The sequence below is a fragment of the Microcaecilia unicolor genome, chromosome 11 (assembly GCF_901765095.1).
Source record: "Microcaecilia unicolor chromosome 11, aMicUni1.1, whole genome shotgun sequence".
Lineage (NCBI taxonomy): Eukaryota > Metazoa > Chordata > Amphibia > Gymnophiona > Siphonopidae > Microcaecilia > Microcaecilia unicolor.
The window spans coordinates 119,984,032-119,999,060 of record NC_044041.1 but is presented as its reverse complement, the minus strand read 5'-3'; the positions used below and the strand labels follow the sequence as shown (position 1 = coordinate 119,999,060).

Below are 15,029 nucleotides of genomic sequence, written 5' to 3'. Positions count from 1 at the left end.
AAATATTTGAACGTCTGTATCATGTCACCACTGTTTCTCCTTTCCTCCAAGGTATACATGTTCAGGTCAGCAAGTCTCTCCTCATACGGTTTGCAATGCAAATCCCATACCATTTTTGTAGCTTTTCTTTGCACCGCTTCCAGTCTTTTTACATATTTAGCAAGATACGGCCTGCAAAACGGAACACAATACTCCAAGTGGGGCCTCACCAAGGACTTGTAGAGGGGCATCAACACCTCCTTTCTTCAGAATCACTTCCTACCACATCAAAGAGGTACTCTCCATCCAGGTAAACTTGCTTTTCCAAAACATCATAAGGGCTAGCAAACTGAAGGTAGGCCACTCTACTATTTCACTGAAGGTCTGTGTACCTTTCTGTCTGCCTCAGTTCTTCTAGCTCTGCCTTTCCAGTCTCCAGCAATCAGATTCATTCTCGGAAAACCAAGAGCTCCTTGCACTGTGCGCAAACATACAACCTCTCACTAACAGCAGATTTTTAGTTATTTACCCCCTGTTCTCCAATGCTGCGCAACAATGCAGACTCAGCCCATTCAAAGTGAATGGGCTGTGCCAGCATTAATGCACGGCAGCTGCTAGCGTGGCTTAGTAGGGTTAGTTATTTAAAATACTTATATACTGTCAATCACATGTATCTAGGTGGTGTACAGTAAACAGAAGGAATGGATCCTCAGAAGCTTAGCCAAAATTGGGTGGTGGAGCCGGTGGGGGGAAGAGGGGTTGGTGGTGGGGAGGCGAAGATAGTGGTGGGCAGACATACGGTCTGTGCCAGATCCGGTGGTGGGAGGCGGGGAATAGTGCTGGGCAGACTTATATGGTCTGTGCCAGAGCCGGTGGTGGGAGGCGGGGCGGGTGGTTGGGAGGAGGGGAGGGGATAGCGCTGGCCAGACTTATACGGTCTGTGCCCTGAAAAAGACAGGTACAAATCAAGGTAAGGTATACATACGAGTTTATCTTGTTGGGCAGACGGATGGACCGTGCGGGTCTTTTTCTGCCGTCATCTACTATGTTACTATGTTACATTAAAACAAAACAACAAAAAAAACACAAATCATAACACTAATGGAGTGGAGGAGTGGCCTAGTAGTTAGAGCACCAGTCTTGCAATCCAGAGGTGGCCAGTTCAAATCCCACTGTTGCTCCTCGTGATCTTGGGCAAGTCACTTAACCCTCCATTGCCTCAGGTACAAATTAGATTGTGAGCCCTCCTGGGACACAGAAATATCCAGTGTACCTGAATGTAACTCACGTTGAGCTACTACTGAAAAAGGTGTGAGTAAAATCTAAATAAATATTTCACAATAGCATTAAGTCACATACAAAAGACTGGCCTGTCCTCATCCTGCCATTGGATTGTTGTCTGCATCTTTATGTTGTTGAGTTGTTAAAGTTATTTAAGGAGTGGATATTCTGAATCAATTTAAAGTCCCTTAAATTACTTAGTTTCTTTATATTAGCTTGTCAATGACCTGCAATAGGGCTACAATTAATCTACTGTGAAGGTTGGGTTAGTTTGTAACTTCCTGAGTAAATCCCTAATTGACTCTTCTGACACATTTCTTTCCTAACCGCCTAAACAGGATAATAGTCTATATATCAAAAATACGACTGTGCAGTTGTCAGGGTGGGTAGAAAAATCAAACCACCACTGATCAGTGCCCTATAGAAAACAGTTCTCACACCTTCTCACAGCAAACCCTTCTGCAAAATCTTTTCTAGAAACACTATTTCACCCAGCAAACACTTTATCACTGCATAACACATATATAATTAGTTCAAGCCACAAACTATTTCTTTTGCAAGATTTCCCCAGCAAACTAATACTCACCTACAAACAGATCTAGTTTCTGTTATCTGCACTTCCTCAAGACATGTCTGTGCTGTGACAGTGGACATATGTCCAGGAGAGATCTGGTCCTCCCTCCCCTAAGACCATGTCCCAAAAGGATATATGGTGAGGAGTTTGGCAGCCAGCTGGGAAGAAGGTATGTACCAGGGGTGCATCATCAAGAACATCCGAACCAGCTGAGGATCCTTCACCTTTCCTTTCATATCTACGACCAATAAAGAAGTTGAGGTACATTGGAGAATCCAGCAGTCCCCATCCCCTTCATCTCCTTGCATTACAAACCAAGCCCTGTCCCATCTTAGGCATTGTAACCCATATCAACCCATATTCAGCCTACCTGTCCCTATTTTAGGCCCTGATTCCTCATCTCAGACCCACATTCAACAAATCTGTCTCTACCTCAGAGCCACATTCATCAAACCCTTCCCCACATTCAGCATGTCTGTCCCCACCTGAGGATCACACCAAAGGCACCCCTCTCCACCTCAGATCCACAATCATTCACATTCAGCATGTCCACCCCCACCTCATACCCACATTCAATATGCCCATCCCAATCTCAGACCCACACTCAGCATGCCCATCCCCACCTCCGACTGAGATTCAGCAAACCCCTCTCCACCTCAGGTCAACATTTAATGGACCCCTCCCTATATCACTCACATTCAACATGCCCACCCCCACCTCACACCCACATTCAACATGCCCATCCCAATCTCAAACCCACACTCAGCATGCCCCTCCCCACCTCCGACTGAGATTCAGCAAACCACATTCCACCTCAGATCAACATTCAGTGCACCTTCCCCCACCTCAGACTCACATTTGGTAAGCACACTGCCTTCTTAGACCTACTTTCTGTGTGCCTTCCCCAGCTTCAAACCGATACTCAGTACACACCCTTCCTTGTCCTCAGACCCATATTTGGCATGCATATCCCATTCTCAGATATTTAATGTGACCCTTTGCCCTCACTCTCAGTGCCTTCTTCCCCTCTCCTTACCAAATTCCTCCAGGCACATCCCAAGGAGCTCGTCCACAGTGCATCCTTTCTCCAGTTTTGATAAACCCATCCTTTCACCTCCTTCTCTCCCTAGATGTATTCCTGGCTCTCCTCGCTTGCGTCACTGTGTGGAAATGGTGGCACAGGCTGGGCACGGAGGTGGCACTTTTTGCTACTCACAGGGAAAACCTTCTGAGGAGGGGAGAAAAATCCATATCATCAACCTGTCTGTGTTTGATCTATATTGTTCTTCTTCAAAATCTTCTTCTCAGGTCTCATTTCATTCCACCTTTATACATTGTTATATGAACAGCAGTTCTGATGCTTATCAAACTTGGGAGAGTCCTTGTCATCCCAGGACTGGCTGATCTGGTCCCCGTTTTGCCTCGCTCACTGCATACTTGGGCATATAAGTTTCCACTTTCTTCTGGGAAATGAAAAACATATTTCCCTGCATGCTCTTACATGGGTACAACCAGGGCCAGCTCAGCCTCTTTGGATTGCCCTGAGTAAATTGTCAAATCTGCCCATCATGGACAAGAAAAGCAGGGGAGAAGGGATCCCTCAGGCTCAAAATAAACCTTCCTGCAAAGCCCAGAAAAAGGGTGTCAACCTGAAATCTTAAAAAAGTATTTTTATACACACTTTCAAACATTTCCAAACATTGCTTTACAAAATCAAGTTCCTCTTTCAATGTTTGCAGACTGTTTTCTACTGGGACTCATCTGGAAAAGAAGCCTTAGTGAGAGTTATCCCAGATAGCTGGGCACATGAATAAAGGGTTAGCTTTCCTCCCAGCTGTAGCTCAGCTTCCCTCTGCTCTAGGCATGTTAAACTCACTTCTTAATGTTCTAGGCTCAGTGGAATAGCAGGCATGTCAGTGTCTTTCATCACCTGCTTCTCAGTGGGGATCCCACTACTGCCACCAAAAATCTTAGGATCACTACATTCAATGAGTACTGAAACAGAATACATGGGCACATACACATTACCATGCAGGTAGTCACACAGTCCTACCACACACACTAAAATTCAGCACACACAGCTACTCACAGTTCATGTTTACTTCAGGGCAGATTTAGATGTGACATATCCATAGAAGGGAAAGTTCAAGTGCTTTTTCTGTAATATCTCTCTCTCTCTCTCTCTCTCTCTCTCATTATCTTCATTATTTATGCACTCCCTCCTCTCCTGTCATTCAGAGAATGCCCGCTGGCACTCGCCATGGCAGTTCAGCTAGGGAAAGGCAGTTAAAGAAAGCTAACAGTGTAGCTTAAAAGTATTAACCCAGCTCTTCTCTGGAGTGGATCAGAGCAGAAGGGCTGAAAATTCCAGACAAAACTTCAGCAAAGACACCAAGTGCAAGGTATGAAAATACTAGAAGCACCAATAAAATGCAGCAGGCATAGGAGCCGAACATACCCTAGGACGCATTTTGATGAATTCTAAAAGCTTGTAAAATGACACACCTGTATCTGTTGAATATGGAGAGAGTAACAGGCACCTTGAACACTGTCCTAAAACACTTCACAAATCCCAATGTTGAACCAGTTAGAGCTTCTGAATCAGTGTGAAGGGAAGAGCAGCAGGTGGTATGTACAGCACATGCATGTCAAAGGGAAGCATGTAGCGTGTCAGCAGTGAAGTCTACAAGGTTGAGAGGAAGAGATGCTACAAGCCACTGACTTTCATAATAACCCCACCCCATGCTAAGCAGCCATAGAGAAAACCACACAGGAAATGGTTGTCAAGCACAGGGAGCAGAGTGCTAACAACAGCTCAGCCCTGCTCTATCCTCCCCACCCCCCACCCCCCACCCCGATTCCTGCTGTCAACACCAGAAAAAAAAAACAGGCTTCCAGTTCGGCTAGGCAAAAGCAGGGCTGATGTTAAACATTCAGGGGCCCAGGGCAGCAACTGAGAGGGAGGCCCAATACCCACCTACAAGCTATGACTTCTTCAGCCTGAGGCAAGCTTGGGGCCCCCTTGTGGCATGAAAAACACATTGCCCTGTTTGCCAACCCCTAACGCTGGCTCTGGGTAGAAGCATAGCAGAGTTGCAGTTGGATGTCCAAGGAGACAGCGAGTGTCTGCCAAACAGATGCAAAAATATTATCAGAAATTAGGGAGGCTAACAAACTGGGGAACACAATAATCCTGATATTGACTGGGTAAATGTAACATAAGGCATGCTAGGGAGGTACAATTCCTTGATAAAATCAAGGACTGCTTAATGGGGCAGCAGGTTCAGGAACTAAGAAGAGAGGGAACAATTCTAGGCCTAGTCCTTAGTGGAGCGCATGATCTGGTGCAGGAGGTGATGGTGCTGGGGCCACTTGATAGCAGTGATCATAACATGATCAGATTTGTTATAATCTCTGGAGTAAGTACACACAGGAAATCCAATACATTAGCATTTAGCTTTCAAAAAGGAGACTACGATAAAATGAGGAGAAAGGTAAAAAAAAAAAAAATACTTAGAGGAGCAGCTGCAAAGGTCAGAAATTTACATCAGACATGGATGCTATTCAAAAATACCGCCCTGGAAGCCCAGACCAGATATATTCCATGTATTTAAAAAAGAGGAAGGAAGGCCAAACAACAGCCAGCATGGTTAAAAAGTGAGGTAAAAGAACCTATTAGAGCTAAAAGAAAATCCTTCAGAAAATGGAAAAAGGATCTGACTGAAAATAATAGGAAACAACATAAGGAATGGCAAGTCAAATGCAAAACACTGATAAGGAAAGCAGAGTGACTTTGAAAAGAAGATTGTGTTGGAGGCAAAAACACATAGTAAAAGCCTTTTTAGATATATTAGAAACAAGAAGCCAGTAAATGACTGAGGAGTAAAAGGGGCATTTAGAGAAGACAAGGCCATAGTGGAGAGCTTCAATGAATTCTTTGCTTCAGCCTTCACCGAGGAATACGTGGGAGGGATACCAGCGCCAGAAATGGTATTCAGTGCCGACTAGTCAGAGAAACTGATGTAGTGGAACAATTTGACAAATTGAAGAGTAGAAAATCATCTGGACCGGATGGTATAAACCCCAGAGTACTGATAGAATTGAAAAATGAACTTGTAAAGCTATTGTTACGGTAATATGTAATTTATCTTTAAAATCAAGCATGGTACCAGAAGATCTGAGGGTAGCCAACATATCACCAATTTTTAAAAAGGGTTCCAGAGGTGATTTGGGAAAATAGATCAGTGAGTCTGATGTTGGTGCAGGGCAAAATGGTTGAGATTATTATAAAGAACAAAATTATAGAGCATATACATAAGCATGAATTAATCAGACAAAACCAACATGGACTTAGTCAAGAGAAATCTTGCCTCACCAATCTGCTACATTTCATGTGGATAAAGGTGAGCCAGTAGATATTGTGTATCTGGATTTTCATAAGACATTTTACAAAGTACTCCATGAAAAACTGAGGAAATTAGAACGTCATGGGATAGGAGGTAATGACCTATTGTGGATTAAAAACTGGTTAAAAGATAGTCAGTATTCTCAATGGAGAAGAATAAATAGTGGGGTTCCCCAGGGGTCTGTGTTGGGACTGCTGTTTTTTAACATATTTATAAATGATCTAAAGATGGGAATAACTAATGAGGTAATTAAATTTGCTGATGACCCAAAGTTTTCAATCGCAAGAGGATTGTGAAAAATTGCAAGAGGACCTTAGAAGATTGAGAAACTATCATCCAAATAATAGCAGATGATGTTTCATGTGAGAAAGTGCAAAATGATGTACATGGGAAAGAGGAACCCAAACCATAGCTACAATGTTGCAAGGTTCCACATTAGGAATCTAAGTTTCATTGTTGATGATAGGTTGAAACTCTTTGCTCAGTGTACAGCGGCAGCTAAGAAAGCAAATAGAATGTTAGGAATTATTAGGAAAGGAATGGAAAACAAAAATGAGAATGTTATAATGCCTCCATGGTGCGACCACACCTGGAATACTGTGTGCAATTCTAGTCACTGCATCTCAGAAAATATACAACAAAATTAGAAAAGGGTGACGAAAATGATAAAGGGGATGGGACGACTACTCTATGAGGACAGGCTAAAGCAGCTAGGGCTCTTTAGCTTGGAGAAGAGACGGCTGAGGGGAGCTATGACAGAGGTCTATAAAATACTGAGTGAAGTGGAATGGGTAGAGGTGAATCACTTGTTTTCTCTTTCCAACAATACTAGGACTAGGGGGCACACAATGAAGCTACTAAGTAGTAAATTTAAAACAAATCGGAGAAAATACTTCACTCATCGTGTAATTAAACTCTGGAATTCGTTGCCAGAGGATATGGTAAAAGCAGTTAGCTTAGCAGAGTTTAAAAAAGGTTTAGATAATTTCCTTAAAGTCCATAACAAAAAAACGAGCACAAAGGGCCTTTAAAAACAGAGGGAACACAGTTCTTTCATTCAAAAAAACTTTTAATAGTAGAATTTGATTGGAGGAAGACCCGACACGGGCCGTGTTTCGGTGCTACCGCACCTGCATCAGGGGTCACACCAATGACTAAAAGGCTTCAACAGACTGATTACAAACTGTCTGATGTTTTCCAGAATTTTTTAAAATCCTTTTGAGAACCACACTAATGGTGTGCGTGAGTCCTGAACTGCATGACATTCGGAGGAAAATTCTGGAAAACATCAGACGGTTTGTAATCAGTCTGTTGAAGCCTTTTAGTCATTGGTGTGACCCCTGACGCAGGTGCGGTAGCACCGAAACACGGCCCGTGTCGGGTCTTCCTCCAATCAAATTCTACTATTAAAAGTTTTTTTGAATGAAAGAACTGTGTTCCCTCTGTTTTTAAAGGCCCTTTGTGCTCATTTTTTTGTTTGGACTTTTTCTGTACCTAGTTCCCTCTCTTTGTTATACCTTAAAGTCCAAAAGCCATTATTAAAATGGATTCGAGAAAATCCACTGCTTATTTCTAGGATATGCAAAATAAAATCTGTTTTACTGTTCTGGAATCTTCCTAGGCTTTTTGTGACTTGAATTGTCCACTGTTGGAAACAGAATACTGAGCTTGATGGATCTTTGGTCTGTCGCAGTATGGCAATGCTTATGTTACATATAAAGTAACATAGTAAATGACGGCAGATAAAGACCTGTACGGTCCCATCCAGTCTGCCCAACAAGATAAACTCATTTTACATGGTATGTGATACTTTATATGTATACCTGATTTTGATTTGTCCTTGCCTTTCTCAGGGCACAGACTGTAGAAGTCTGCCCAGCACTGTTCTTGTACTAAGTTCTGAAGCTAACATCGAAGCCCCTTAAAATTTACACTCCAGCCCATCCCTATCTATTCAGTCATGATCAGGGCATAGACTGTAGAAGTCTGCCCAGCTCCCGTTTTGTTTCCAATTATCGGCGTCGCCACCCAATCTCCGCTAAGATTCCACAGAACCATTCCTTCTAAACAGGATTCCTTTGTGTTTATCCCACGCGTGTTTGAATTCCATTACCATTTTCATCTCCACACATATCCACCACCATCTCCGTGAAAAAATACTTCCTGACACTAGTCCTGAGTCTGCCCCCCTTCAATCTCAATTCATGACCTCTAGTTCTACCGCCTTCCTATCTCCAAAAAAGGTTCATTTGCGGATTAACACCTTTCAAATATTTGAACATCTGTATCATATCACCCCTGTTTCTCATTTCCTCCAGGGTATACATGTTCAGGTCAGCAAGTCTCTCTCCTTGTATGGTTTGCAACGCAAATCCCATACCATTTTTGTAGCTTTTCTTTGCACCGCTTCCGGTCTTTTTACACCTTTAGCAAGATACGGCCTCCAAAACTGAACACAATACTCCAAGTGGGGCCTCACCAACAACACCTCCTTTCTTCTGCTGGTTATGCCCCTCTCTACGCAGCCTAGCATCCTTCTGGCCACGGCCGTCAGGCTCTGTAATCCCCAGGACAGGGTTCCTGAATCCAGGGGAGGAAATGGCTTATTCATTTTTCAACAAGCAAAGAAAGGAATTGTGAACCTCACAGGTGAATGGAGAACAGTCAGAAAAAGAAGTGATGTTCAATAAACAGGTGCCCAGAATGTGTAAAGTCAATTTATTAGCAGTAATCGAGGAAAGGTATAAACAGTTGGACTCAAATGGGCTTGACAGGGCTGCATCAGGAGTCAACCAATGTGTCCACAAGGTCTGTATAACATGGATAATAGTCCTTGAAAACTAGAATAAAAGCCTCTTTTTCTGACTATTCATTTCTCAACCCTTAGCATTCCCTCACATTCCCTTCCTTCTTCTGCTGTTTTCCTCCTTTCTCTGCTTTGCCCCATTCTTTCTTCCTCTCCATCTCTCAGTCTTCCACCTGCCATCTTTCATAATCTCAGGTCATGCCTTATCGTTTCTACTGGACACGGGTGCTTAGAAGTGTAGGAGACAGCACCCAGCTTCTAGTCTCATCACCAGCAACTGTCATTTGTTTAACTTTGTGGCAAGAACACAGAAGTGGTACTACCAGCTCTCACTGGTGGGACTTTATGGGCAGACTAGAAACCATTCACACCATAGACCTACTTCTAATCCCACTACTGACACCAACTCTTAGTATGTGGACCTCTCTGAACCTAGACACAGCTCTTACACTCTTTGTGGCGGGAAACTTGGTACATCAGCAGGTTGATCTCTTGTGGCATTGTGCATACAGAAAGGTCATTACAGTGAATTTCTGCTGCCTCACTATAGCTTATGACCAACATTCTGGGAAGCTCAAGAAATTGAGCAACAATCACCAATTGCACAGAAAAAAAACAACAGTATATTACTACATGTTTCCTATGACTGAGTTTGACAACACACCAAAAGCCTTCTGTTCTTCCTTACTTTGTTTTTCAAAATGCCTCTGACAAAAGTCAATAACAAAACATATCTGTGTCTCTGTATTTCCCTTCTGTTATTACTTTCAGAAGATCTGCCCTATGCTGCTGCTCCTCCCTCCAATCCTCCATCTCACCTGCCTGCAAGCCCAGAACAGGGGCAGGGCTATTATACACGAAAACAGTCTGGAAATGTCCAAAATGTAAGCTCTGCACCAGTTCCTGCGTATTAGGATAGAGTTGGTGTCAGTAGTGGGATTGGATTTTGAGCACAGTTCCAAGCTTTGACCATAAGATCAGACCAATGAGAACTGGCTCATGGGTGGGATTGGAACCCGGATCTATGGGTAAAAAAGAGTAAGAAAAACCTTGCACTGGTCATCAGTACCTTTTTGATAGGCCTCTAGTCATTGCCTCTTTTCTAAGAGCCTAACTCTCTGGTCCTCTGATGCCTTTGATCCCTAACCTTTAAAGTTCCACTGGATGAAGCCAGACCTTTTCAACTAAAAACCTTGTCATAAACTAAAACATTGTGTAACAGTGAGCAGGAGAACTGACAAACCTTCAGGCCCCCTATGATAACCAGGGAACAAGTGGATTTTGCGCTACTAATCTGCATGCTGTACCTATGACGATGGAGGGGGGACAGTAACACTTGCACTGGGAAGAGGGGGGGAGGGGACAGAGGCCATGAAAAGGTCACACAAACTGCAAAGTCAAAGGCAGGACGGTATTTAAAAATGGAAACATAAGCTGGAAAGCAAAGCAAACATCGGCATTCTTGCCTAATGTATCACAGCTGAGCTGGATAAGGCAGCCGAGAGCCTGATAAGAACTGCAGTGCAGCATTCTGCCTCTTGCCACTTCTCTCTCTCTCTCTCTCTTTCAGTTTTGTTCTTGAAAATGTTTTTATTTTGTTCCGCTTTCAGGACGATCAAACGCCACGCACAAAACAAAGCAGATCTGGGAATTAAAAATAGAAAAAAATATTCTTGCTCACCTCTCCTCTTCCCAGGCAGGACTCGCTCAAGGAAATCCCAGGGATGGTCCTCGTTGTGCCTCCTTCTATGGGGAACAGGACACCGATGACCCCCAGCTCTTCCAAAAGCAGTGAGGGCTTCAGCCCCTTCCCTCTTCTCTCTCCTGTGCTATTTCCCTTCTCTTCCCATCTCCTGCCCTCTCTATCTGTACTATACCCCCTGCTTCTCTCGCTCTCCTTTCTCCCCCTTTCCTCCTTCCTGCTCTGTCTCTCACACTTGTCTCCCTTGTCTTTCTATTTCACTTGTGTATATCTCCCCTGTCCTTAGAGAGCTGCTTTCCTTCCTCTCTCCCCTGCAGATAGAGCCTCATCCGCTTTGCTCTCACCCTCCCACCTCATGCATGCAACCTCTCATCATTTCTCCCTCTCAAATCAGTACAAAAGATCTAAAAAGGCAAATTAACATTTACTGCAGAGATCCCCTCCTTCCCCCAACCCACCCCCTGGAGAAAACACAACTCCCAACAACAGCCAGGCACTTTATTTTTATGTTCTTGCAGTCCCTGAGGTGAAAATATCCAGGATATCAAGCAGTGTTGCCAGACGGTGAAATTTTTCCAGCCCAAAAGTAGCCCAATATTAATATAAATATTAATAAGGCAAAAGTAGCCCAATATTAATATAAATAAGATCAATGCGAATATTAATAAGGTCAATATAAATATTCATAAGGTAATCAGAATCATCATAATCAGCAGCATAATTACCACAAATTCATAATCCATCCATCTACCCACGAAACAAAAGGAGCAAGTTCCCACCACAAAACCATCTTTCTCTTTTGATCTAGGCACAGGAAAAAAAAGAATATTTTACTTCTCCCAGGTTTCAACCCGAATTACAGCTATGTTATGCAAGGTTCCGCGTTAGGAGTTACGGACCGAGAAAGGGATCTGGGAGGCATCGTGGATAGAACGTTGAAATCTTCAGCTCAATGTGCTGCGGCGGCTAAGAAGGCGAACAGAATGTTGAGTATTATTAGAAAAGGGATGGAAACCAAGCATGAGGATGTTATAGGGTGCGACCGCACCTGGAGTATTGTGTTCAGTTCTGGTCGCCTCATCTCAAAAAAGATATAAAGGAATTGGAGAAGGTGCAAAGAAGGGTGGCAAAAATGATAAAAGGGATGGGACGACTACCCTATGAGGAGAGGTTAAGACGGCTAGGACTCTTTAGCCTGGAGAAAAGGCAGCTGAGGGGTGATATGATAGAGGTGTACAAAATAATGAGTGGGGTAGAGCGGACAGATGTGAAGCGTTTGTTTACACTTTCGAACAATAATAGAACCAGGGGACACAAGATGAAATTAGAACGTGGTAGATTTAAAACAAATCGGAGAAAGATTTTCTTTACTCAGCGCGTAGTTAGACTCTGGAACTCATTACCGGAGAAGGTAGTGACGGCAGCTGGCCTTGCTGAGTTTAAAGGGGGTCTGGACAGATTTCTGAAGGAAAAGTCCATTGATCGTTATTAAATTTTGGGTTTTTTTGCCAGGTTCTTGGGGCCTGGATTGGCCGCTGTCGGAGACAGAGTGCTGGCTTGATGGACCTTGGGTCTTTTCCCAGCCTGGCAGTGCTTATGTGCTTATGTTTAATGTGGGATATAAATGTTGTACATAAGTAAATAAATAGATAGAAACTCTGAATGTTGAGCACCTGTTTCTCATAACATGATGTCTGTTTTAGTGGCCCTTTACCAGGAGAAAAAAAATCTCTTCACGATGCAGCACGTGCTGCTAGGGTGTCCTGTAACCAGCCCCTCCAAATGACACACTGATTACAATTTAAACAAATTGCTACTTGACCTATGAAAAGTTATACTTTGCGTACATCCGTATGCTGCACAAGCTGGCATGTTTGAAAATGTAAGTGAGATTAAATAAAAATACTACCAACAATAAAGAATGACAATGTGGATGCAGCAGCTCGTAGCTCTGCTCTGGCTCCCTCCCCCTCCTCCGTCCTGGACTCACTGCGCTTTTTCTGCCTCCATCCTCCTCTCTGGTGGTGGCTGCAAGTCCCCCTGTCCTGCTGATCTGCTCTCTAACTCGGAAAGCAGATCAGGACTCAGAAGAGGACCCACCACCAGAGCGCCTGGCATCCATCTGTCTCCTACCCCTTGCCTCCAGCTGAGTTAGAACTTAAGCGCAGCATGGCCACACAGGCCACGTGAAGAGGAGACTGAGGGACAAAGGGTGTGTAGTCTGCACAGTGCAGCAGCATTTAAAAGGGCCAGATCTCACCTCCTTTTGGTCGAATTAGGACCAATAGGAAGGCAGCAGTAAATGAGGAGCCAACCTGTGGGCCGCGGCGATTAAAATAAGACCAACCCAGACAAAAATAGCCCACAAAGCCGCAACCCGTGGGCATTAAAAAAAAACACAGGGAGGAGTGGGAAATAGCCCAATTCCACGATTTTACCATGGAATTGACAACTTTAGGATTAACTCTGGGATCTCCCACTTGGCCAGGTGTGCAGCTTCAAGTAAAGCCCAGCATGACCCCAAGCGCTCTGGATCAAGAACCTTAGATTATGTCTGGCTTCTTTCAGGATACAGGGAAGAGAAGGGGGGTCCACTCCTTCCACAAAAACGCAAGCACACCAACCAAAGGGTGGAAGAGAACCAAGTCCAAGTGACTAGCCAATAAAAACACAGGCGTAAGAGCTCCAAACAAGGTTTTATTAGGACCCTACACGGTCTGTGTTTCGGCAAAAATGCCTTCCTCATGGTATCTTTCCTGCCCCAAAGAGGTCACTAGACCACCAGGGCACCACACTAAGGTAAAGGAGGGGAGGGGTAGTGAATGGAATCATGTGGGTGTAGGGAGGCTGGAAAACTGGGGAGGGGATCTACATGGGGGGGGGAGAGAGGGAATCTGGCTTTCTTTGGAGGGGTCAAAGTGACAGGGGGGCGAGGGCAAGGTGCAACAGGGGAGGGCAGTGTTCGGCAGGGGGCAGGGCATGTGTCCTCTGTTTTTTTAAGGCAAATATGGTAACCCTAGCCAGGGGAAGGGTTATTTCTGTTCTGGGGGCTGGGAGGGGCCATCAGGATGGGGTGCAGCTGGAGCCGTTACCCAAAAAGTAACCCGGGCACTGGCTGCTATTCAGACCAGTGCCTGGTTACCTTCACCACATAAAGATAGGCCAGTCTTTTTTTCTGTTCTAACTTTATGCAGGTTTCTAGTCGTTCAGAGGGCTGAATATCACCACTAACCAGTCAGGTGGCAACTCCACCCCAACCCACCCCTAACCTTATGGGGTTTGGCCATTAAGAGGCAATATTCAGTGGCACTGTCTGGTTAAGTGCCACTGAATATTGCTGCTTATCCCTGGACATGAGTCTTCTACATATAGGAATTCAAAGTGATTTAACCAGCCAGAAACAGCTCATGGTCAGTTAAATCGCCTGTTAGAAGCTAACCAATTTCAGTGGCACTTAACTGATGAGCACCACTGAAAATGGCTGACTATTTTGGAGGTATTCTGGGGGCAGAGTTGGCGCTTAGCTGGTTAAGTGCCAATATTCAGCACTTAACCTGCCAAGGTCACCGCATAAACAGGACCTTATCAATGTCACTGCTATCTTTATGCACTAACCCATAGCTGGTTAAATGCTGAATATCACACTTAACCAGGTATGTGTATGTGTTACTCAGCTCCAGAAACCCGGAAATTCAATGCCAGAACCTGGACATGGCCCGGTACTTAATTTCTGGACATAACACTGGCGACGATCAGCAAAACGCTGAGCACCACTGGCTAAATAACAACCCCTAATATTCTGCACTTATCTACATATTAGTATATTACAGTATGTATAAATTAGGCTATACTATACCGCCTTAACTAACAAGTAGTTGTAGGTGGTTTACAATGCTAACAATATTAAAACATCAGAAAATGGGAATAAGGAAAGACAGGAAAGAATAGTCAATCATTCCATCCAGTAGCGTTCCCACCTGGGGCAGATCGCTGTTGCGCACCCCCCTGGCACATCACCCCCCCCCCCCCCAGCACATCACCTCCTGGGGGTGCAGGGAACAATCGCATGGCTGTTGGCTCTGCCAATTCCCTGACCCGGAACAGGAAGTAACATCAGAGGTAGCAGGGAACTGGTGGAGCCGACAGCCATGCAGCTGCTCCCTATACCCCCTTGCAGTGTGCACCTGGGGCGGACCTCCCCCACCTCCCTGTCCTTGGTACACCACTGATTCTGTCATATAATCTTAAGGCTCTTTATATTAATCTGATATCCCTAGTACC

At 44.3% G+C, this 15,029-nt stretch overlaps 1 protein-coding gene across 5 annotated transcripts in view; it reads right to left on the bottom strand.

Moving 5' to 3' along the window:
• Window positions 1-11,086, bottom strand: part of RASGRP2 (RAS guanyl releasing protein 2) — an 80,360-nt gene extending 69,274 nt beyond the window's left edge. The window contains exons 1-3 of one of the 5 annotated variants that reach the window (XM_030218184.1): window positions 10,728-11,086; window positions 2,871-3,062; window positions 1,970-2,072 (exon numbers count right to left, since the gene is read on the bottom strand). In XM_030218184.1, the coding sequence (XP_030074044.1) occupies window positions 1,970-2,072; window positions 2,871-2,940 (173 nt within the window). In that variant the 5' untranslated portion in view covers window positions 2,941-3,062; window positions 10,728-11,086. Of the gene's footprint in view, window positions 1-1,969; window positions 2,073-2,870; window positions 3,063-3,923; window positions 3,946-4,339; window positions 4,511-10,727 lie in introns of those variants that run through there. The other 4 variants (XM_030218186.1, XM_030218185.1, XM_030218188.1 and 1 more) reach the window with 4 other exon arrangements.
• Window positions 11,087-15,029: the final 3,943 nt, after the last annotated feature.